The sequence below is a fragment of the Leptopilina boulardi genome, unplaced genomic scaffold, assembly GCF_019393585.1.
Source record: "Leptopilina boulardi isolate dan_hultmark-lab unplaced genomic scaffold, ZJU_Lbou_2.1 LbouV2_310, whole genome shotgun sequence".
NCBI lineage: Eukaryota > Metazoa > Arthropoda > Insecta > Hymenoptera > Figitidae > Leptopilina > Leptopilina boulardi.
Genome location: NW_026137875.1, coordinates 3351584 through 3378165, shown reverse-complemented (window position 1 = coordinate 3378165; position 26582 = coordinate 3351584). Strand labels below are relative to the sequence as shown.

At 24.3% G+C, this 26582-nt stretch overlaps 1 protein-coding gene across 3 annotated transcripts in view; it reads left to right on the top strand.

Moving 5' to 3' along the window:
* LOC127283644 (disintegrin and metalloproteinase domain-containing protein 10-like) overlaps window positions 1-26374 on the top strand; it is a 170120-nt gene extending 143746 nt beyond the window's left edge. For 2 of the 3 annotated variants that reach the window (XM_051308645.1, XM_051308646.1), the window contains 10 exons: window positions 554-682; window positions 4597-4765; window positions 9295-9464; window positions 11661-11828; window positions 13215-13342; window positions 14927-15041; window positions 15888-16022; window positions 17489-17731; window positions 21778-22684; window positions 25107-26374. In XM_051308645.1, coding sequence (XP_051164602.1) covers window positions 554-682; window positions 4597-4765; window positions 9295-9464; window positions 11661-11828; window positions 13215-13342; window positions 14927-15041; window positions 15888-16022; window positions 17489-17731; window positions 21778-22611 — 2091 coding nt within the window. In that variant the 3' untranslated portion in view covers window positions 22612-22684; window positions 25107-26374. Of the gene's footprint in view, window positions 1-553; window positions 683-4596; window positions 4766-9294; window positions 9465-11660; window positions 11829-13214; window positions 13343-14926; window positions 15042-15887; window positions 16023-16191; window positions 16235-17488; window positions 17732-21777; window positions 22685-25106 lie in introns of those variants that run through there. The other variant, XM_051308648.1, reaches the window with a different exon arrangement.
* Window positions 26375-26582: the final 208 nt, after the last annotated feature.

Here is a 26582-nt window from a genome sequence, read left to right as displayed (position 1 = left end):
TGTAGTTGTATCTTTGTCAAGTAAATGCTATCTATTGGAATATCGATTTAAAATAGTCTAAAGTGTATTAAGTTTTGTTACGAAATACCACGGATTGTTGTACGGTTTTGTATTACATAAAATATAGAGTTGTGGAATTTTTATATTAAATCCTTTTCTAGAAATGTTAAATAAAAGTACAACTAAATATGTGATGCGCTCTGAAGAAAGAAACCACCAAGAAGGAAAAAATGGATATTGGAATTGAAGTACACAAAAGCGATCAACTTTCAATATAAATAATTGAATCTTCACAACATACAAAATATTCATTAAAAACTAACATTGATTTTACATAATTAAAAAGAAACTTTTGATCAAGATAAAACTGTCGTAAACATAACCTATAATATGTGTTTAATTCTTAGGTTTCTTTATTTAGAGCACGTTACATATAATAAAATAAAATTAACAATATAACAATAATATCTAAAAGATCTTTTATTTCTGATTATATTTTCTTTAAAAAAAAAAAAGAAATAAATAAAATTTATTAACAATTTATGGTTTGCAGCATTATCGTGGAAGCATGAAATCCTTAAATACGGGTATAGTGACCTTGTTGAATTATGGGAAGCACGTCCCTCCCGCAGTTTCTCACGTGACTTTGGCCCACGAGATTGGTCACAACTTTGGCTCACCGGTAAGTGTAGTTTAAAGTTTTTACTTTCTTTAGACACAGCCTTCGTGGTTAATTTTCTCTTGCTTGTAAGAAACAATAAAAATTTCAAGACTGGAGTATTAAAAAAAATTGAGAAAAAAAACTAATTTTTTAAATTTTCCTTTAAACATTATTGTTTATAGATACACTGCAAAAAAGGATGTTTTTAAAACGTCTTATTTAAAGACATTATAGAAATTTAAGACATTGTTTGTGTCTATCGAGCCTAAATTTCGAGCCCACTTTCTGCGTTTTATGTGAGACATAAAAAGAAGACGCGAATAGTGTCTTCATTTAAGATGTTTTAGTTCGTTTGAGACGTTTTAGTGACAAGTCACATAGAATATTAGGGTTGCGCACGTAATATACCTCAAGTAAATTACATTACATTTTGTACGTATTTTACGTACGTAATATACGTCTCTAGTTTTCTACAAAACGTAATATACCTTTTCAATATGGCAACGATTTAAAGCGGTCATCGTGAATGTAAACATAACCTCTTTTAGTGTTTCCTGATGTGATGATATAAAATAAAAGCGATTATAAATAATACTATTTAATAATTCATTTAAAATATATAAGGTAACTATGATAAATAACATGTTTACATAGAAAATAATTTATTAATTTCTAATTACTAAAGTACTGAATATAATAATCTTTTTTAAAAAATTGAAAAATACAATTCTGACAATTAAACTTATGGCGCACTCACACCTTTTTTGGCTGCCTGCCTGCCTGCAGGTTACCATGGCAACGCACGAGTGTGAGTGAGACAGAAAATTTGAATATTCAACTTTTTAAATTTTCTGTCGCACTCACTCTCATGCGTTGCCATGGTAACCTGCAGGCAGCCAAAAATGTGTGAGAGCGCCTTTACTTTACGTTTTTTGAATAATCTTCCAGAATTATTACTCTCGTTTTCACTGACTGTAATGTCAACAATGTCCACATTATTACTGCTTAAAGTCATTTTACAAACATTAATTTCTAAAAAAAAATTTTAGTCAAATATTGTAAACAAAAAATAAATATCATTATTTTATGTATAAGGGTCAGTCCACTAACTTTCGTCTAATAGTGGTTGCGACCAAATTTTTAAAAAATCTAGTTTTAATATATGTGAAACTCGATGATTCCCTGAGTTCATTAACCATAATATTATGGTAAAAATTTTATTCCCTTTAAAAATATTAAATATCAAAAGTAGGAGGTTCACAATGTGATTTTGTAACCTTAAATTTTTCAATTTTTTTAAAAACGCTATTATTAAAAAACTATTAAAAATTAGATATTGGAACTCACCAAAAACATAAATCACTTTATTCTGCACAGAGGAACGAAGGAATTATTGCAAAAATTTATTATTTTTGGATGATATACGATTTTAAAAAAAATTTTATTTAAATATTCTCAAGATTTTTATTTACTTATAACTTTTTTGTCGGTGCTCCGAAAAAATTGAGGTTTTGCACAAAGAATTTTTATAATATTCTTTACCTTCTATTAAAATCTTACGAAGGTGTTTTGCTTCGTTTTGGAGATATTAATTATCAAAATTTTTTATTTAAAAATGTTAATTAAAAGACTTGAAGTTAACTGACCAATTTCAAATCGCTACATTTTAATATATTTTTATAAAAAATGGAGCAGTTTGAATTTGGTCAGTTAACTTCAAGTATTTTAATTAACCTTTTTAAATAAAAAATTTTGATAATTAATATCTCCAATACGAAGCAAAACACCTTCGTAAGATTTTAATAGAAGGTAAAGAATATTATAAAAAATCTTTGTGCAAAACCTCAATTTTTTCGGAGCACCGACAAAAAAGTTATAAGTAAATAAAAATCTTGAGAATATTTAAATAAAATTTTTTTTAAAATCGTATATCATCCAAAAATAATAAATTTTTGCAATAATTCTTTCGTTCCTCTGTGCAGAATAAAGTGATTTATGTTTTTGGTGAGTTCCAAAATCTAATTTTTAATAGTTTTTTAATAATAGCGTTTTTAAAAAAATTGAAAAATTTAAGGTTACAAAATCACATTGTGAACCTCCTACTTTTGATATTTAATATTTTTAAAAAGAATAAAATTTTTAGCATAATATTATGGTTAATGAACTCAGGGAATCATCGAGTTTCACATATATTAAAACTAGATTTTTTTTAAAATTTGGTCGCAACCACTATTAGACGAAAGCCAGTGGAATGACCCTTATACATAAAAGCAATAGAATTATGTACATAAATGAAATAATAATAAAAATATTAATAACAATGTTTACACTGCTGTAACAGAAGACGATTATAGCTATAGTATTTTGTAAAATTTTCAAACAAATTGAACATTTGGATACAGCTTTTGTTCAAATTTTTGTATAGTTGCATACATTTTTTACGTATATTACGTCAAAAACTCCGAGTTATGCGTCACAACCCATCACTGGTCTCAAATAAGGCATTTATAATGTCTCATTTGAAGACACCTACAAAACGTCTTAAAAGTGACTACAAAAGTGTCTCAAAAAAAAAAAAAAAAAATATGACACCCGTTTTTGCAGTGTATAGCGTTATAATTTCTGAAACGTGCCACCCAAAATTAAATTATTTTATTTATCTTTAAAATGTGGCTTTTCTGGTAGTATTTTATATAAATAATCCCTGTACCAAAAGGATTTAAAAACAATTGTTTTGTTATTAACCATTAAAATTTTTAGATTATTCTTTAAAAAAAAAAATTAATTTTATTAAAATTTATTGACATATTTTAATGATTTAAACGCCATTCTCTTTGTTTTGATTCAAAGTTTTTAATGGTATTTTTTTTAAATATTCTATTTTTATAAATCTGTTATCACTCTTATTGCGGTTGTTAAATCTGTGTCATTTTTTTTCTCAAAGGAATATTACTCAGAACTTCTCAAAGAATAGTGGATATTTTTTTCATCTTGAAATTCAATTGCAAACATAGCATACCTATAATAATTTCTTATTTTAAAAAATAATTTTTTTTATTTATAAATTAAATATATTCTTTTTTTAAGGAAAAAATATCATAAAAAAATTTGAATCATTAAAATTGTTCGAAAAATTTTTCTGATTTTTTGTTCATGTTTGATAATAGTCAATGTATTTGAATCAAATAAATGTTTTTTTCAGTGTAAATTTAAAATCTAAGTATTTATTTTAATTATGTTATAATATTAAAAATAAATTTTTATATACTTTTTTATTGATGTATATAACTGTTTAGGCCTTAGTTTTTATTTAGACATATAAATTTGTAGGCCATTCGGATTGTCTGACTATATGGAATTTTATTACTACTTAAAAGCGTCTGCAGTATGTATGTATTTACTTTCCCGTCTGACTCAAAAAGCTTTTACTACTCACTTATCTTACTGCTTCTCTCGGTCTGACTGAATAGATTTTTACTACTTACAAAAATGTATTCTATAATGTAATTCGACTAAATAAAGTTTTTTCTTTGCTTCTTTGATATTTTTGATTATATCACTGTCGCTAACTCAAAGCTCAAACTAATATTATAGTTTTATAATTTTTTATTTATTTTATTATAAATATTTTTTTTTATTTACTTTTTTTATTTGTTGAATGATAATAATAATAAATAAATAAATAATTAAATTGAATAAGCATTTTTAATCATTTTGTTTTTAATTCAGAAATTAAAAATAGAAAATAGTTTTAAAAAATAAAATAAAAATCATCTAGCGACTTGAAAATATTAATAATTATGGTATTTTTAAAATGATGTGCATCTCACCTGACCTTAACCTATGTAACATTTTTTCAATCAAGTAAGAAAATTATAAAAATAAGTAAATATAAAAAAAATCTATATAATTATATTTTTTTTTTATCATTTCAGCACGATCCCGAGCAATGCACACCTGGTGGAGAGGATGGCAATTTTATAATGTTCGCTCGCGCTACCAGCGGTGACAAGCGAAACAATAATCGTTTCAGTCCTTGTAGTCTTAATGCCATCAATCCTGTTCTGAACACGAAAGCTCGTTCTCATAAAGGATGCTTTACTGGTAAGTTTATATTTATATTAAATTGTGACACTTTTACAACATTCTACTATACGAGAAAGATACTTTATTAAGTAGTTTCTGTATTATTTTTTATTTCCTATATGGGACGCATGATTATCCCACAAAAGTAATTAGTTAGAATTTTCAACAATTGCATTAGATGTAACTATTTGTTTGGACGAATTTTCATTTTTCGAATTAACATTTGTTTGAATTTCTTTTTTAAAAAATTTTTAATTAACAGGATTTTTAGACACCAAATTTTTATTTGTCCGAAATTGCAAATGGCCGAACAAACTATCGACAGAAAGATTTTGGCGCGATTTTTAAAATTCATTAATCACGATTTTCTTGACAACATTTGATTGGTGAATTTTAAACATCGCGCCGAAATCTTTCTGTCGATTGTTTGTTCAGACATTTACAATTTCGGATAAATAAAAATTCGGCGTTTCAAGAATTCTGTACAGTTAAAAATTATTTAAAACAGAAATTCTGACAAATGTTAATGCGAAAAATGAAAATTCATCTAAAAAATAATTATATCTAATAAAATTCTTTAAAATGAAAATTTTAAATAATGATTTTTATGGGATAATCATGCGCCCATTCTATATGAGGTATTCCACGCCAAATCAGACACCACTTTGCATTTACATCTTCGATTTTTTGAAAACTTTTTTTTTCTTTTAGTAAAAAATTTAAAAAATATTTTATAAAATTTTATAAAATTTGATATTTAGACTTTCAATGACTATAAAAACCTTTTGGCAAAATTTGGACTAAATTCGATAACTTTAAATTATTCAATAATGTTTATACAGAAGTTGGTCCTTAATATATTGTATAAAAAAGTTTCTTTTCAGTTTAATTTGATTTAAACTTTTTTTTTACATTAAATCACATTTTTTTCAACTTGTCCATTATTTTGGTGAGATTGAGTTTGCTGTGATTGATGGATTTTCCAGTAATGTAAACAAGGCGTTTCTTTATATTTAAAAAAACAGTTAAATAATTGAATTTGTATATAAAATCGTCAAATTGCATTTTTAATTCTAAAAAATTAATTATTTGCGATTGTCTAACAAAACTTATATTCAAAAAAAATTATTTTCAATATTTCTTTATCTTTAGAGATAATTTCAATATATTAAATTATTATTAAAACTAGTTTTTTTCTCTTTTGTTTTAGAGATTAGTTGAACATAAATTTTGAACATTTTCTACTTTATAATTACAGTTTTAATTACTATTTAATTTAATTTTATTTCTCTGCTTTCTTTCGCGCGATATATGGGAAAATAGTTTCATTTAACAAAATAGAGGTGACTTTTCTTTAAATTCTCGTAGTTAGTTTATCCTGCATCAAGTAAATCACAGTTGTCCATTTCAACAAAACCCATCTTGAGTGGCAACCCTTGTTCACTATACTGAAACTCTATTCAAGTTTGACCACTCAACAAAATAATGAACCTTTGCGGCTTTCCCAAGTTTACAATGCTACACGTTTTCTTTTGTTTCTTTAAGGTTTTTTCACTTTGCAAAAAAAGAAAAAAAAAATCGAGAATTATCTAAGAGAATTGTGTTATCTTCTTGGACATTTTCATTTTGAATTGGGGAATTTCACTAAAAAAAAAAAAAGATATTAGCACGTACTTTAATTTTAAACAACGTTTATGGTCAACAATTTTTAATCTTTTTTTTTACATAGGAAACTTCTGCGCATCTTCTTGCGTAACTAGTTCTGTCAGTTATCATAAGCTGCAATCATTGTTTTGACGTTTTCGTAATTCTTTAAACATTTAAATACTTCAGTTATTTATAAATAAGATAATAAAATAGACTTTTTCATGTAAAAAAAATTTTTTTAAATATATACGAAAGTTATCATTACATAAGTTAAAATTACTAAAAAAATAAACAAAAAAAGGAAAAGAAGTCTGACAGACCGTGAAAAGCACTAAGGGTAATTTTTTGATTCTTATCAGTTTGAAGGTTAAGGGTAGGTTCTATCACAGAAAAAACCTAGTCTCATTTTTGTTGCAAATCAAAATGAGCCGCCTACACGGCTCATTCTGAATTCAGTTTTTTTCTGTGTAGTAAGACAGCACCGTCTATAAGGCAATTAAAATTTCGGAAAATTTTTTACAGTATATTTACTTGAAAACAAGAAAATAAAATGCTTTGGCCTTTAGCATAATTTTAACTTAAAAAAAGTTTTAGCTGGTGTATTTCTTAACAATAATCAATTATCATAAAGGACAATGCATTTTATTTTCTTTTTTTCAAGTAAATAGTGTAAAAAATGTTTGGAAATTTTAGTTTCGATATAGATGGTGTTGCCTTACAAGGATATTTCTTGTAATGTTTAGTTATCAACAAATTATAAAAAAAAAACATTTTTCTTAGGTAAAATTTTTTCTAATTTTCCATGTTAAAAAATTTTGCTTTTTAATAGTTGATCATAAATGTTACGGATTTTATCATCATGTAAAATTATCTTTTTAAACATAAATTTGTTTGATATAAAGTTATCGTGTAATTTACAATTGTATGAAATTTTGTATATATATTATATACGGTGGTTGAGTCGAACGATTAATGTGCTGTGTTCGATAATGTCATCTATTTTGCGAAAGCTACAAGAGCCCAGCAACAGATCGATTCTGCTTTAGTTGAGTGATGGTCTAGGTGTATGACATATATTTACAACCTGTGCACCCCATGTACTGGCAGTACACATATATATATATATTTATATATGTATATGCAAAGGTTGTAAGGGAATTGGAGAACAGAGAATGTCGCCTCTATGCAAAGCCGAGGATAATAGTTGTCCATTGGCTTGTTAACTTGGCTTTAACGCTCGTCCGCCAGCTTAACCAAAATCCATTTGACATTTAATATGATATACTTGTCAAAGATTCGTCCTCTGAGACACTTTCTTCAAACATTAAATCTCAAACTGTTATCTAAATCTAACACATCTTTGTGATTTCGAACTAATATTAAATACTACGTACTTGAATTATAATTAAAAATATTTGAAAAGTTATATATGACGTAGACTGACATTGACTGTACTAAAAATGTTGAGAATTTCTGTTTCACTCTAAAATTAATATTATACTACAATTTTTAGTTTTCTGTCTGACTTAAACTGACTTTTACTATACTTAGACTAAAATTAGAAATATTTTTGCCGCATGATTATTCCATAAAAATAATTACATAAAATTTTTAATTTAAACTATTTTATTAGATATATAATTATTTTTTAAACGAATTTTCATTTTTCACATTCGCCTTTAACAGAATTTATTTTCAAACTAATTTTTAGTTAACAAAATTTTTCAGGTAACGAACTTTTATTCGTCAGAATTTTTATTTCACATAATTTTTTTACTCAACTTTTTATTTAAAAAAATTATAATTTAATCGAATTTTAATTTAACATAATTATCATTCAATAGAATTTTAAGTTTTCTAATTCTCCGTATATTCATTTGTTCGAATTTTTATTTACATGAATTCTTATATTTGATGTAATTCTTAAAACGACGAATCTTCATTTTTGTCCGAAATTGAAAATATCTGAATATAGAATGAACAGAAAGATTTCGGCGCGTTTTTTAAAATATAGACCAATTAGAAATTATCAAGAAAATTGTGATTGATAAATTTTAAAAACAGCATCGAAATCTTTCTGTGGATTATTATTTATTTCGGATAAATGAAAATTCGGCGTTTTAAGAATTTTATCAAATAATACTTCGTACAAATAAAAATTTGGACAAATAAAAATTAGTTGAATTGGAAATTCAAGCATTTAAAAATTCGAAGCATTTAAAATACTACAAAAATTCAAATTCGATTAAATTATACCTAATTCTTTTAAATAAAAAGTTGTGAAAAGAGAAATTTTGTAAAATTCTACCAAATAAAAATTTGTTACCAACAAATTCTGTAAAGTAAAAATTTGGGGTGAATTTTTGAAAACAAAATTTGTTGTAATATTTTGTCAAATGCTAATTATTCGAAAAGTGAAAATTCGTCAAAAAAAAATTATATATAATAGAATTATTCAAAATAAAAATTGTAACTAATGATTTTTATGATATAATCATGTGTTTCAAATAGTTGAAAATTCAGAATTACAATCTCCTATTATATTAAAATGTTTAATTTGTCGTCCTCGTGACGTCACTTGGTCAAGAATTTTTCTTTAAAGTTTTTTGCAAATTTTTTATAATTCATTATAAATTATTATAATTATAATTAAATTGTTTTATTAAAAACAAAAAAAAATTAAGAGTTAATTATTAAATGAACATTTATTTAAAAATGCATTTAAACAATAGTTATACTTTTTCAGAGATTTTCTTTAGAATTGTATAATAAATATTGAATTGAATGAAACACTTGTTTTTGACACAAGAGGATATGAGTCCTCTGTTATAATGGGGAAAAGAGTTGATGGACGTGAAAAAGAATTTAATTGAAAATCGGCTTTCTTTTGTGAATTTTAGAGCCCCAGGCATCGTTATGTGGAAATGGAGTTGTCGAGGATGGAGAGGAGTGCGATTGTGGATGGGAAGAAGATTGCAAGGACTCGTGTTGCTTTCCTCAACGTCGATATCCACCGACTGATGAAACACCATGTACATTAACTCCTGGTTCAATTTGCAGTCCTAGTCAGGTAATTCTCATCTATTAAAATATTTAAAATATTATTAATAAGCTTATCTATAAGAATTAAAAATTTAGAAAAAATCTTTAAAATTTTGACAATTTTTTTTTAAATTATTTCTTTTTTTTGTTAAATTTTTTTTCCCAATTATTTTCAATTAGATTAAAATACGAACGATAAATGCAACAGTGCTTCAGTCCACGTCATTTTGACATATTTATTTTCAAAAATAAATCGCACTATCGGAACACATGAATATTAGACCTGTCGAAATTTTTTGTCGTGTTGAATTAAAAATTATCGTATTTTTATTTATAGACAAAATTTAAACCTGGCAAAATTTTGATAAAAAAAATAATTTTTATTTTATTGAATTGTTCTTTTATTGAATTCCTATTTATTTAAATATTCACTTGACTATATTTTCAGTAACTGAATTCACATTTAACATAATTTTTATTTAAGAAAATTCTTACTTAACAAAATTTTTATTGGAGAATATTGTTTTATTCGAACTAATTTTTTAAATAAAAAACTAATCGTACTAATCATATAGAACGTACAAGTTAACAACACTATTTTTTTCAAAACTGTAATATTTATGCAAATTTTGTATTAATTTGAGCTGGAAAATTTTTTTTGAAAAAATAATTAGGACACAAAATTTTAAAAACCATTATGAAACTCAAAAATTCTTATAATAATTTTAAAAATCTTTAATAATAAATTATTTAAAATAATTGAAATTTATATAAAAAAAAAATTGTGCTAGTCGATCACAAAAAGAAATAACATTTAAGGAAAATTAAAAATTTTCAAAATAATTTGATTTTTAAATTTTCTGGATAAATTTTTTTTTTTTTGAATTTAAAAAGTAAATTGTTTTGAAAACTTTTTAATTTTTCGTAAATGTTATAATTATTTATTATTCTGATGAACTTACAAAATTCAGCATAAAATTTGTTTTTGAAAAATAATAGTTTTTAAATATTTATGAGTAAAAAAATGCTTATTTGAATTTAAAAATTGAATTATTTTGAAAATTTTTAATTTTTCGTAAATGTTTTAATTGTATTCTTTTTTATTGAACTCGTAGAATTCAGCACAAAATTTATTTTTTGACAAATAATCATTTTTCAATAAATCTGAGAAAAATTATTTTTTTTTTTTAATTCAAAAATTGAATTATTTTGGGAAAATTTTAATTTTTCGAGAATATTGTTCTTTTGTGCTTTAAATTATTTTTTTCCAATTCTCCATAATAGAATTTATGATTCTAGGTTCGAAAAGAAGTAAAAAAAAAAAATTGACAAACCTATATAATGTAAATTTTGATTAATTGAAAATTAACTGGCAATTCTTTTAAAATTGAACTTTGTTCCATATAATTTTTAATATTTTTATCGACACTTTTTTTTACACTTTTCTTGTGATATTTTGCACAATCAATTGTATGGATTTTAATATTTTTTTTAATTTTTTCAAAAAATAAAATTTTTAAAATTGTCAAAAATATTTTTTTTGTTAATTTTGATAACGTAAAAAATTTTTAGATCCTAAATAAGGTCAGGAAAAAAATTTTTAGTCTAGTAACAACGAAAATGTAAATAATTTGTATCTTGTAAAATTAGAATTGACTTATTTTCAATTTTTTGAGACAAAAAATGAGAAGAATGTATAAAATCAAAGCACAGAAGTTTTTTTTACTTATCAATTAATTTTCGTATAAATCGTTATTTTCAATTTTGTACCTTTAATATTTTTGACACTGGATTTCGTGAATTTTATAATTAATGTATATTTTCTCATAAATCTTCCAAATTTTTTCGTCATAATTTTTTTTTTTCATTTCTAATAACAAATTTACTAATATATAACATTATATTTACTTTATTGAAATATCACACTACTAGATGTAAAATTAAAAAACTTCGAAATAAATGTTTTCTAAATTGAAAACTAGCGTGAAACCATAATAGCCCCAGTTGACGGTAGTAAAAATATATCGAGAGTAAAATATATTTCATTTCCTTTTTTATATTCCCATATATAAAAATGTTCAGTTATTGAAAAATAAAAGGTAAAAGTGAAGTATAATAACTCTTCGGCGTAATAAAGTTGAAACACCTCTTTTTCTTGTTTATATAAATGGAAAGTGATAAATGAAGCAATTTAGAGAAAGAGAACTTTATTTTATTTTCACAGGGTCCATGCTGTACGACGAATTGCATGCTGAGATTTTCTGATAAATGTAGAGATGACAACGGATGTAGAGATGCCAGTTTTTGCGACGGAAGAGCACCCTATTGTCCCCCATCCATTAACAAGCCGAACAAAACCATCTGCAATCAAGAGCTCGTTTGCTTTATGGGGGTGAGTTTGAAATACACGTAAAATCTGGGACCGCTAAAGTGTCTTGAATAATCCATAAAATGTATATCACTTGAATTAGATTATCTAAAATTACTTCAATTTCAATTCATTGAATTTAATTTCCCTTTTTGTTGAGAGAATAAAAAAACTTTCATTGCTTTCTGAATTCTTTAATATATATATTTGTAAATAAATGAGAGAAATAAACTTGTTGAATTTTCATTTGATGGAATTTAGATTTTTAACACAATTTTTCATAGAGAAAAATTACTTTTTATTAAGTTAAATTAATAATCTTTTTTACTTAACAGGATTATGTAAACGAACTTTCTTTTGTAATTTAACTAAATTTTGATTCAGCGAAAAAATTTCTTTAATCAGAAATTATTTTAAATGATAATTGTACTAAATAAAAATTTAGTGATATTAAAATTATGTTTAAACAAAATTTGGCTTATTAAAAATTCTGTTAAATGAAAATTCTATTCTGTGGAAATTATGTCATACATAAAATTATGTAAAAAAGAAACTTTATGTTAAATAAAAATTCACCAAACTAAAGAATTTGATAAATAAAAGTTTAGTTTAATAAAAACTCAGTTAAATAAGATTTAGGTTAAATAAAAATTTTTTCTATATGAAAATTCGGCTTAATAAAATTTATACTGTTAAAACGATTATTGTTAAAAAATTGTTGTTTAAGAAACATTTTCACCATTTTCATATTTATTATCAATATTGTTGAAGTTCATAACATTTATGATTATTGATCGACAAAAGAGGAATATTTTTCATCTGGAAAATAATAAAATTATTCGCCTAAAAATTATTTTCTTTTAAAAAATTCGTGAATGATAAAAGCTATAAAAAAAATTTTTTAAACAAAAAATTATAATAATTTGCATAGAAAAATAATTTTTCTTCTAAATCGTTGATCATAAACGTTATTATTAGTTAAAAGCAGCAATGGAAATTAATTATTAAATTTTACGATTTAGGGAAAAAATGTCAAAGAATAAAAAGCAAAGAATTTTATTAAAATATTTAAGATATTAAAAGTCATTTAAAAAAAAAAAAAAAATGGAAGTAAAAAATTTTTAATTAAATCTCTCCATTGTTACCGGTTTTGTGAAAATTAAATTTTTTTTTATAAAGAAAAAATGAAACCTTTTAAAACATTTTCCTCGATTGAATAAAATAGAATAAATATTCAATATGTAATAAGAAGCAAAGAATATAAAATATAAAAATATTGGTATATATAATATTTCTATTGTGTGAAAAAGCATTGGGAAAATTGATCATAACTTTTTTTTTTTATATTGAAACGATCTTCTCGTTTCTCGTGAGTTGACTGTAAAGAATGGGCATCTTTTATATTTTCAGGAGTGCACGGGCAGTATTTGTCTAGCTTATGGCTTGGAATCCTGTCAGTGCATACCAGGACCAAACGATCCTGCAACGAAGGCTTGCGAATTGTGCTGCCGTTTACCTGGAGAAAATCAACCTTGTTTGTAAGTTTGAAAAGAAAATTATTATTATTATTTTTTTTTTCATCTCTAAACTTTATATTTATTAAATTTTCTTTTCAAGTCTTTGACAATGATAACTGCAATAAGTTTATGTTCAATATAGAAGGGGATAAAAAAGAAAGTATAGTATAGGAAATTGAATTTCTTATTGTTGTAGATCAAATTTCCCATGAAATGTAAATAAAACAAAGTTGCTAAAGAAGACAAAACTTTTTCCAATATGTTTGAAATGAACTTGTTGCTGATGTTCTTCTCTCGAGTGTATTTCTTACTATATATAAAAAAAAATGCTAGGAAATATGTTTATGATAAACCTGTTGTGTATATTTATAAAATATTATATTTTTTTTTTTCAATTGAAAAATTTAAATAATCAATTTTTTGGGGAAAATTAAAGGTAAATAGAAATATACAGTAAAATTTAGAATTTTTAAATATTTTCTTCGAATTTTGACTGGTTTTAATGTAAATTTTTTTATTTAAATTTTATTCTGTGGGCTCAATATTTTGTTTCAAATAAAAAAAAAAGAATTATTCTAAATTAATAATTTCTATAAAAATTAGAGATAATTAAATAATTCAATTTTAATTTTTTTTAGTAATTTTAATGAAATTCTTCACAAATTCAATGATCTTAAACTATTTTTCAATTAAAATTTTTATGAAATCTAATAATTGTTTATAATTTAAAAAAAAAAATTTTGCAAAAATTTCAATTATTTTTATTGATTTTTATAACATTCTTTGAAAATCACTAAAAATTTCTCTTATTATAATTATTGTCTGTAATTTAACAAAATCTTTTGAAATTCAATTATTTTCAAAAATTTCAATTTAAAAGTTTCTAAAATTTTCCATTTCATAGTTTCAATATTATAACTCTCCTGTAATTCATTTATTTTTAATTATTTTTATAATATTCTTCGAAAATTCAACTATTTGAAACCATTTTTCACTTAAAAAGTTTTCAAATTATTGTATTTTTGTCTGCAATTTCTAAAAAATTTTTTAGTAACAAAAATCATTAAAAATTAAAAATTAAAAATCACTTGAAGTTCAATTAATTTCAAAAATCTAAATTGTAAAACTTTGAAAATTCAATTACTTTTAAACCATGACAAAATTTTAAATTCGAATAAATTGCTTAAATTAGACTTGAAAAAATTATAAAAATGGAGGTTTAAAATTTTTTTTAGAAATTTGTTCTACTTAAATAAAATTTTGAAAATTTGTCTTACAAGTCTTGTCTTCTTAGTTCGAGTCTGAAATATTTGAAATAAATTTTCTTGATAATATTTTTATAAAATTATTCTCATTTCAGAATTAATAAAATGAAATTAATATCTAATAACATGAGTTATTTAAAATAATATATATTAATTAACCAATTAAATTTTGTGAAAATAAAAAAAATCGACTTTTTTTGGAATATAAATCGATTAAAATGACTTTTTTTGTACCTTTAAGTCGATCCGAGGCCTGTAATTATTATTAATAGAATCGAATTTTGATCTTTTACACACCTTGAATAAAAATATTCATAAATTTTTCAAATTCTTCTTTCAGATCTTCTTTCGACTGGAATTCGCCACCCTACGATATTCCTGATATGTTTTCGAAACCCGGCACTCCATGCAATGAATACAATGGATACTGTGATGTTTTTCAAAAATGTAGAGAGGTAAATTTTATTTTATTTTCATTTATTATAATCTCCATGTATACGAGTATATTTAATTTATATTTTAAAGCAGAAAAAAATCTATCAATATGTAATATAAAAACTTCTTTTCAAATTGTAATTTTGTAAATATATATTTTTTTTAATATAATATTTAAATTGTCGAGGAAAAATTTAAAATATAAAAAAAAATTGTAATCACAGCTCGAAGATTCGTTGTTCGAAAATAATGAAAGAAAAAACTCGTTTCTCGCTAGCTGGAAAATTGCACGATCGAAGGAAGGTAGTGCAACACAAATATTATCCTTTTTATCTTTTTTTTCTTTGTTTTTGTTTGAAAAACAATTTTAAGCTTTACAAGAAAAGCTTTTTGGAGTTTGTGTATTTTCACCTTTCACTTTTTACCATTTATTTTTTTCACCTCCCGCTAAAACAAACATTTAAATCGATTGTTTTATTCCTCTTTATTTCACTTGCTCTAGAAAACAAATGTATTTCGTATATATATAAAAAAAATGGTCTTTATTATTTCCATTGAAAAAAAAACCCAATGAACAATTATTTAGAATGAAAAATATATTATAGTAAAATTGAATTAAAATTAAAAATATTTTTTATAACGATAATAGTTTTCCAATAAAAAAAAAATCGAATTATTTATGAAATAATTTGAAGTTTAAATGAAAAATTTGTATATTAAAAAAAATTTGCCATTTATTAGAATTTTATTATAAAAATTATTAAATGGAACAAAAAATAAATTTAATTATTGAAAAATAAAAACAAACAGAGTTAAAAAAAAAGATTGTGTATATTTTTTAATGTTGTTGAAAATTTTCTGCGTAGGTGGATCCCAGTGGACCTTTAGCAACATTAAGAAAACTTTTACTATCAGACGAAAGTCTGGCCACTTTCAAACGATGGATGGCCGAACACTGGTATGCTGTGGCTCTAATAGTCCTGGGAGTCATTTCTCTACTGGTACGTATTTTACAACTTTTTAACTTTTCCACCTCATAAAAATAAATCTACTTATATATATATATATTTTGTTCTATTTTGGCGATTATTTCAAAAGTTTATTTTGATACTTTTCTTCATATTAATTTTAATCTTTTTATATTTTTTTCGTCACACTATTTTTATAAAGACTCGAATGAGGAAGAAGAAGAAGAAAATTGATTGTGAAAATTGTAAGTTCAATATAAAGAGGTGTTTTTGCTAGGTTCATTTAAAGAAAAAAAAATTCATGAAATTTTGGTATAAATTTCAATAAACATTTGTTTAGTTAGTAGTAGCTAGTCTCATTATGTCATTCGCATTACAATCAACATTTATAATAACAATAATAATAATGCAATATTTAAATTTATTTATTTTATTTATTTACAGTAATAAAAAGGCTTACACAAAATTAAACTGCCCTTTCGTATAATTTGTACTATTTAATTTAGAAAAGAAAAAAAAAGTAATTAAGTAATTTAGCAAAAATATTTTATTTAATGATACAAAAGGTTACTAATTTTTTTTTTTTTTTTTAATAAATGTGTCAAATTTTATTCTTTATTAATTTTTTAAAAACTTTTCCATGCTTTATGCTTTAGGATACACTACATCATATATAATAATTAATTATTTTTAATTTGAATCTTTATTTTTGAGGCATTTTATGTGAGATTTTTATTCAAAATTTTTTTTTACTGGGATATATTTATCGAAATGTTTTTTATTTATTTATTATTTTATTATTTACGTATTGTTTTATTTCTTTATTTGATAAAAATAATGGAAGTTATTTTTTTAAATTTAACGTCGTCAGAAGCCGATTTTTTTTTTAAATACGATTTTCTCTGCCCTACTAACAGAAAAAAAATATTAAATTTGAAATTTTTTCGATTTTTCTTTAATATTTTAAATATCTAATAAAAAAAAATAACTGGACTATAATGGGAGCATCCAAAAAAAAAGAAATTAATTATAAAAAGTGACTTTTCTCAAAACCGAAGTAGTCGATTTTGAAATTTTTTTTTTCAATTCATTTTTTAGAATTAATTTCAATTTTTTAGATGCTTTTCTTCTAATTATGTTATTGTTTATTACATATTTAGAATATTAAAGAAGAATAAAAAATTTCCTATATAAGATTATCTTTTATCTGTTAGTAGGACAGAGAAAATTGTATTTCAAAAATAATCTACTTCTGACAACGTTAAATTTTAAAAAATCATTACTTCCATAATTTTTTTCAAATCAAAAAATACCCATTTTCTTATTTTTTATAAACATTAAAAAAAAAAATTGAATGAAAATTTTCACGAAATACCCATTTTAAAATTTGATTATTTGCTAATAAATTATTAATTATGTATAAATTTATTTATTATTTATATATATATATATATGAAATAATAATCTTTACATATAAGGAATAATTTGTTTATGTGCAGGTGGCGAGCACGAGATTATTGGGAAAACGTCCGGACCAAAAACTGAAATCGATTACAATAATCCACAGCTCAACGACGGAGACTGTACGACTTCCACCGGAAGGAACGGAGGGAGTAACTGTACATCCGCCAGCGGTTCGTGCGAAACTACCTCTAAGCAGGAAGGTGAGGGAGAAGAGACATCGTCGAAAGCATAAGGATGCCAACCCATCCGCAAATACTGCAAACGAAAAGTCTTCAAAGGTAAACTTTTTGCACGCTTCAAAACGAATGATACCTGTAAATCCCTTTAGACTATAATAACCATTCCTGTCAAAAGTTCTCCAATTTCTCTTTCAAACTATTTAATACTTCAATCATTCAAACTGGAACCCTGATGACAAAAAAAAAAGAAAGTCACTCGTTTAATATTTGCGTTTTAACTAAAAAAGTTTAAATATTTTGCATATATTTCATCTTGACTTTTGAATATATTTGATTGAAGAAGTTTAAATGAAAAAAAAAAGAAATATCAGATTTTTCTTTGGATGTAAAAAAAAAAATTCTCTAAGCAATAAGTGGGACGCATGAATATTCCGCACAATGAATTTGTTGTAATTTATATCGAAATTAATAAGCTCGAATTTCTTTGTTGCCGAATTTTCTAATATAGAATATGTATTAAATTGAAATTTCATATTTAAGAATTTTTATTTAACTGAATTCATAATAAAAGGAATTTTTATTTAGTCGAACTTTTATTTTTCTATAGTCAACCGAATTTTTATTCTGCAAAATTTTCATAATATAGAATTTTTAATTAACATAATTGTTCTTTAATCTAATTTTCATTTCACTTAACGGAATTTTTATTTAACTGAATTAAAATATAAAAGAATTTTTATTTAATATAATTTTTATTTAACTGAATTTTCATTTAAAAGAATTTCAATTCAATCAAATTTCCATTTAACAGAATTTTTATTTGTACCAATTGGCATTTGATAAAAATTTTGAAAACGCCGAATTTTTATTTCAACGAAATTGTAAAAAGCCAAACAAAATATCCGACAGAAAAATTTTGTCTAGAAATTTTAAAATTAATTAATCACAATTTTCTTGATTATTTTTTATTGATTCATTTTAAAGTTCGCGCCAAAAATTTTCTGTTGAATATTTGTTCGGACATTTATAATTTCGGTCAAATGTAAATTTGGTGTTTTAATAATTCTCACAAATGATAATTGGTACAAATGAAATAAAAATTCTGACGAGTGAAAATTCGAATAAATAAAAATTCTGTGAAGTGAATTCTCGGTTATATATAAAATTCTGTAATAAAGAAAATCATTTTAATGAAAAATTCTGCAAAATAATAATTCGAACAAATAAAATTCGGCTAAATGTAAATATTATATCAGATGAAATTCTATTAAATGAAAATTCTAAAAATTGATTTTTAAAACTTATTCTGTTAAATTAAAACTTTGTATTATGCAAATTTTGCAAAATAAAAATTCGGTTAAATAGAAATTATATTAAATAAAAATTCCGTAACATAGAAAATTGAGCTTATTAATTTTGAAATCATAGAAATTCGAACAAATTTAGTATGGGGGAATATTCATGCGTTCCCAATAAGTATTAATCATTTGGGACAAATTTGTGTTTAAAAAATTATTAATTTTTTGAACTAGTTCGTAAAGATTAGACGAAATTATTTTTTACATAATGTTTGTCTTCAAATTTATTTTTTTTTAAAAGGGGAATAAAGTTTCTTCTATCAAACAGAATCTTTAATGAAAAGCAATAAATTTAAGGGGCAGAGAACGAGTGAAATTTCAAGCCAACAAAATTTACGCTTCTCAAGGGTGCCAATTCATTTTCTGACATAATTCAGGATCTAAAATGCCTTGCTCTTGAAAATTACATTGCTTTTTTTTATAAGCTCTTTTAGAAATTGCAAAAAATATAATTATAATTTACTTGATAAAATATTAATGGGATTCAATCCAGGGTTGCTATACAGGAGCTGGAAAACCTTGAATAGTCAGGGATTTTAAAAAAAAAGTTTGGAAAACCTGGAAAAGTCATGGAAATTTGAAAAAATCCCTGGAATTATATTCCACTTAATAGTATTTAGAAAAAATTTTTTCTTTAAAAAATGGCTTGATATTTTGGTAAATTTTTTTTTCTATATGAATGTAACAAAATCTCAAAATATAAACTTATTTTTTTTTAAATTATAAAAAGTAGAGGTGATTAAAATTTTGAATTTTCAGGTAACACAGTTATTTTCTAATCCGTATAAATTTCTACAAAACTTTATGGATTTTACTTTATCATGAGGGTTTTTTGTTCAGTTTTTCATGTACTTTTAAATGACTAAAAAGTTTTTTTTAAAACTAACCTTAATTTTTTAACCCCTTTTCTCATCTTAAAAAATTTTATTGTTATTTTTATTTGAAAGATAAGATTTTTTTTCAACAAAACTGTATAAATATAAAAATGGAACAACATTGGGTTTAAGAGAAAATGTAAAAAAAAAACTATTTTTTTTAAATTTTCTCGCCAAAACAATGTTGTCCTATTTATACTGTTTTATTGGGAAAAATTTCGACTTTCAAATAAAAATAATAAAAAAATTTTTTAAGGGAAGAAAAGAAGTTAACCCTTTGCGGCACACATTTTTCATTCCATTCAAAAATACAGATGATCACACCTATAAGGATTTTTGTGGTCGCTGATTACGAATCTAAAGTCAGTTTTTAAAAATTCAAAATGGCGGATCCAAAATGGCGGATGACTTTTTGAAAACTTAATGCAATTCGCTTGAAACTTGTTCTCGGGGGTTTTTGGGGTCGGTGATTGCGAATCTGAAATCAATTTTTGAAAATTCAAAATGTCTGATCCAATATGGCGATCGATTTTTAAAATCTAATGCAATTTGCTTGAAACTTGTTACTGTTGTCGCTTTTGGTCAGCTTTTGTACTACAATGAGCACATATTGGATCCACATTTTAAATTTTGAAAAACTAACATTGGATTCGTAATCAGCGACCCGAAATCCCCCGAGTAACAAGTTTTAAGCAAATTTCGTGGATTTTTAAAATTTTTCGGTCGCCATATTGGATCCGACATTTTGAATTTTCAAAAACTGACTTCAAATTCGTAATCAAAGACCCTAAAAACCCCCGAGTAACAAGTTTCAAACGAATTGCATTAGATTTTCAAAAAGTCATCCGCCATATTGGATCCGCCATTTTGAATTTTTAAAAACTGATTTCAGATTCGTAATCAGCGACCCCAAAAACCCCCGAGTAACAATTTTGAAGCGAATTGCATTAAGATTTGAAAAAGTCGGCCGCCATATTGTATCCGCCATTTTGAATTTTTAAAAACTAACTTCAGAATCGTAATCAGCGACACCAAAAACTCCCGAGTAACGAGTTTCAAGCGAATCCAAGCAAGTTTTAAAAAATTGTCCGCCATTTTGAATTTTTAAAAACAGACTTCAGATTCCTAATCAGCGACCCCAAAAACCTCCGAGTACAAAATATTGGTTCCCTTTTTGCCTAAATTTTCGGTAATGAATTTTTTTTCCAAAAATAATGAGTTTTTTGACAATTATTTATTTATAATTTTTTATAATTTTGCGTAAATATTGTTACTTTTATTTTCGTTTCATTCAATAATATGTTCTCATTCACTTTCAAAAAAAAATTAATGAATATTGCTTAAAAAACTTTAAATACAGTAAGAAAAGTTGTAAATAAAATAGATGGTAATCTGGGTTACCACTGTGCCGCAAATGATTAAAAATGAAAAATAAGGAATAATTTTAAAAAAATATGGTTAAAAATTTTTTTTGAAAAAAAACTTTTTATTTGAAAATTATATGAAAAACTGAACAAAAAATCTTGATGATAAATTATAATCCATATAAAGTTTTGTAGGAAATTATACGGATTAGAAAATATTATTTATAATTTATTATTTTTTTAATTATTATTTATAATTTTTTAAAAAATAAATTTATATTTTGAGATTTTTTGTTACTTTTATATAGGACAATAATTTATCAAAGTATCAAGCCTGTATAATTATCATGGAAATTTAAAAACAGACTTCTGTAGCAACCCTGGAGATATAATTTTATCATTTAAACTACTTTTTGTAGAGATGTTAGAATTTTTTTTTTTTCTTTCCCTCTCATAATTCTGTCAACTAAACGGATACTTTTTATTTTCCATTATACCTCCTTGATGGCTTCCTTTCCACGGCGTTTCTTCACTCTTGTCACGAAAAGGCCAAGAAGAAGAGGGTGGCGCCCGCCACTACAGAGGAGCCAGCTCGTAAAAGATTGGCCGAGGCAGTTACCGCGCCGGAAGTAAAGCAAAAGAAGGTCACAAAAGACAAGCAACCGACGGAAAGTGGCGGTGGCGGCGTTGGTGGTGGTGGTGGCAATGGAAACAAGAAAAAACGCAAGAAAAAAGAGGTGATCGATTATTCGGCAACGCAAACTGAGAATGAAAATAATGGAACAGTTGGCGTTGGTGGTGCAGTTGGTGCCGGAAGTGGAGGTGTAACTGACAATGCTGATCCAAAGAGTAAAGTGCGATCATGGCTCTTGGCGTCACAATGTCGTGTTGATCCACCAACTTCTGCTTTATCAAAAAGTAAATCGACTCCAGTTGGTCTTACAACGCCTGCGAATGTTAATTCAAGGCCCAATCCAGGACGAGTGAAACACGTGACATTAAGAAGACTGACTGATCCAAAATCACGAAGTTTAGGATCACTCGCGAAAAATAATAATGATAATAATAATAAAACGGATCGTGTGAGGCTACAAGTTGTTTATAAGCCACCATTTAAATTCAGTGTGAAACTTCGTAAAGCCGATAAAGTTGGACAAACACCTGGCGTACATGGACCAACAAGAAATGCGGGACCAAGAACGGGAGTGCTTGTTAGAACGAAACGAGATAAAACACGAATTGCACAAACAAAACAAATTCATGCTCCAAATAAAACTATTAATGCATGCATTCCTGAACCACCGACATCGGATCTTCATACTGTGCCCTCTGACCTTGAGGTTCTTCTTTCTGAGAGCGAATTTCTTTTCTCGGATGCGTGATCCCAGGGGATTCGTTCACGACCACAATTTACGATATACGATTCTTTGTCGAGATGACGATAAACATTGTCAGGTGAGAGAAAATTTTTGTACTTTCAAATATATTTTTTCTTTATCAAAAATTAAAATTTTACCATTTTTTTTTCGCAAAAAGATTACTTTTTTTCTCAAGTTTATGATTTTTAAAAATCCAATATGTTCGCATTTGACCAAAATTTTAATCTTTTTCCCCCTCTACAGAATTTTAATTTAATACAATTCTCATTCAATCGAATTTTATTTGATTCGAATTTTTATATAACAGAAATTACGATTTGTCCGAAATTACAAATGACCGAATAAACAATCGACAGAAAGATCTTTCTGTCGATTATTCGGGCATTTGTAATTTCGGACAAATGAAAATTCGGTGTCTTAAAAATTCAGTGAATTGGAATTTTTGTCATTTAAAAATTCGAATCAAATAAAATTTGATTGAATGAGAATTGTGTTAAATTAAAATTCCATTAAATTATAATTATTTAAAATAAAAAGTTATGTAAAGAAAATGACTGTAAAATAAAAATTCTGCCAAATAAAACTTCGGTAGTTAAAAATTTTTATTAAGTAAAAATTTGTATAAAAAGAAATTCTGTCAAATGCTAAATTTGAAAAATGAAAATTCATCAACAAAATAATTATTTTTAAAAAATATTCTTTAAAATGAAAATTCTAATTTATGATTTTTATAGGATAATCATTCCCTTGGTAAAGTATACTTACCAATAATATTAAATTTTATGCAAATTGCAGTCCAATATAAGAAAATTCTTTTAATTGAATCACTTTAGAAATTTTGCATCTATTGCATCATTTTGGTCCTAAAAACATAAAGGATAAAAAAAAAAGAAAATCTTAATTTTTGATCCTTTAAGAATTTGTGTTTTTTAAAAATCCATACGTGAGATTCTGATGAATTATTAAAAAAAAAGCGTGTATAAAAATTGGCGATGGAAAATAGTAAAAATTGTAAAAGTAGTTAAATATTTAAAAGGAAAGATTACTGAAATTTCAACTTATTTTTTTCATTCTGTTTTTTTAAATTAGAATGTTTGAAAATCCATATGAAAGATTCTAAAAAAAAAGGGTTAAAATAAGTGTGACTTTCCTTAATTCAAATTTCTCGTTGATATAATTTTATATAGAGACAAATTTAGTAAAATAGAATTAATATTAAATAGAATTATATAGAATTTTTATTCAAACGAAATTTTATTTATTAGAATTTCTATTTATAAATAAATTTTTTTATGGTAACTTCTCTAATTTTTCTCAATTTTTATTTAACAAAATTTTTTAAATACTTCATAAAATGGAACATTTAATTATCAGAATTTTTGTTAATTCGAATTTTTACTTAACATAATTTTTTATATTAACCGATTTTACATTGAACGGAATTTTTATTTAAAAGAGTTTTCATTTATCAGAAATTTTATTTAACAGCATTTTTATTTAGGCAAATTTTAAAATATCAATTTTTATTTCACCAGAGTGGCCATCCAACCTTGAAAGCTGGAAAAACGACGTGAATTTAGTTATGCCTTGAAAAAAAAAACATGAATTTACCTTGATTTTTCTCTAAAATCTCGGATTTTTAAAAATCATTCATTTTCCGAGAATAACATTCCGATTTTTTAAATCATCCTAAACTTTTAATTTATTTTGACATTAAAAGATTTTTGAAAAATAAATTTGGTCAATTTAAAATAATAATAATAATAGGATTATATTTTCAATTTGAAAGATTTAATTGAAAATTTAATTTTAAAATTTCTTTAAAATTGAAAATTTATATTTTGATATATAAAATTTTTTAATTTTTTTCAACAAAATTGAGAGAAGAACATTGAATTTTATTAATAAATTTTTATTTCGAATTTTATATGGTGTAAAATAAAACTAATCGACTTTTTTTTTTGAAGTTCTATAATAGTATTATTTTATTTTAAATTTAAATATAGAGTACCAAAAATCGTTTCCCATAAAAGTCTCATTGCAAAGAACCCAAGAGAATTTGATTTTTTTGCTAAATCATTTGAGTGATTGTTGAACAAAAATTGATTGATGTTTGTACAATTATAGTTTTTTTTTTTTTTTTTTTTTTTAAATGAAAAAGCAGATTTTTGTTCTACTTTTATATAAAAGAAAAAAATTTAATTTTAAATAATTTTTTTTCATTTATTTATTTTTAAATTAACCTTTTTTGTTTTAAAATTCATAAGTTCAAATTTTTATGAATTTTTCTAACTCGTGAATTATTTTAAAAATTTGACTAAAATAAAAAAATTCTTTTAAATAAAATTAATTTCAGATAGAATACCCGAATTCTAATTAATTATAATTAAAAAAATTTGCTGACACCAAAGTAATAACTTATATTATAAAATAAAATAGATAAAATATTCTAAAATCATTTTTCTTTGACAGCATTAACTGGGTTACATTAATTTCAGGCAATATTTTCAACGACATCCACGGGGAAAATATAATTTCCTCGCCTAGAAGGGAAATAATTGTAATCTAATTTACCGAAGAAGAGGAGCTAACAACCTCTCGCAAAGCTTTTAAGAAAAAAAAAAATACAAAATTGAGAAGCAGAGTTGATTAAACTGGTTCTTAATAAAAAAAAAAAAAAAAAAAAAAATCGCTGATAAATGAGAGGTACCTATGTAAATAAAAACTTTTTCACTGTGATTTACTTTTCTCATCGTTGACAGAAAGTTTTCTTTATTGATACGATGGTAAAAATTCTTGTACTTAAACTGCTAGTCACGATTCTCGCAATGATTCATTTAAGTGCGATGGGTCGTGTAAATAAATAAATAAGTAAATAAAAAATGACTTAACCAGTGTGCTTAAAACATAAATGTAGTTCGATTTTAAAAAGCGAAACGTATGCACACTTTGAAATGTATATGAATTTTCTACGTGTGCTTTTGAATGGAACGAACTATATATATATATATAAAAAAATTGTTTACAATTTACGGAAATTGTCACAATTTAATTTTAATTGCAAACTAAAATTGCGATTAATTTAAAAAAAATGAACGAATGCGATTTTGAAATTTATTTATATTCCATCATGAAGCCGTTAAAATATATATTTAAGGTAGTTCTTTCAATGACAAACGTTGCCAAAAATTCCACTTGGAATTTTACATTTTTTATTTCAATCAAAAAATCGTGAAAAATAAAATTAAATCAATCGTTTTTTTAAAATAATGATTCAAATTTATTAATTCTACAAAAGAAAAGTAATTTAAATTTGGATATATGAAAATTTTTTTCAATTTCCATGTTTTAATTTTTTTTTGGCATAGTCGTTAAATTTAACTACCTGAACCTAGTCATGTAAACATAACTATGGGGAAACAAATATTTTACTTGACGGAATAAAATATATTTCGAACGTGTGTAATATTAATAATAATAATAATAATTAGTCAATATTATTAGAGTCGATGAACTTTGGACCAAATGTAAATGTTGCACGATTATTGATTCTCTGGTTTGCCTATAACGATTATTAGGCATTGTTAAAATTATAATTATTTCATGTGTCGCTGATAATGTTAGAGCTAACAGAACATTGCCATAATATACGTCAGCTATTTCACCGTAATGTGATATGTGCCAATACATAATAAACCATAAACCACCGCGCACTGCCCCTTCAAAATGAAAATTTCATTTTTCGAAAACAAAAACCAAAAGAAAAGAATTGAACATAATAATTTTTATCAAAAACAGATTTTATAATCCAAAAAATAATGCAAAGCTATTTCACATTTTTACAATATTTATGAAAATATTTTTATGAATTTCATTCTCTAAATCCAAATCAATGAAAAATTGATTTAAAACATAAATTAGAGATTTTTAATAGTACAATAAAATTTGAAAATTATCATTTAATTTAATTCTCT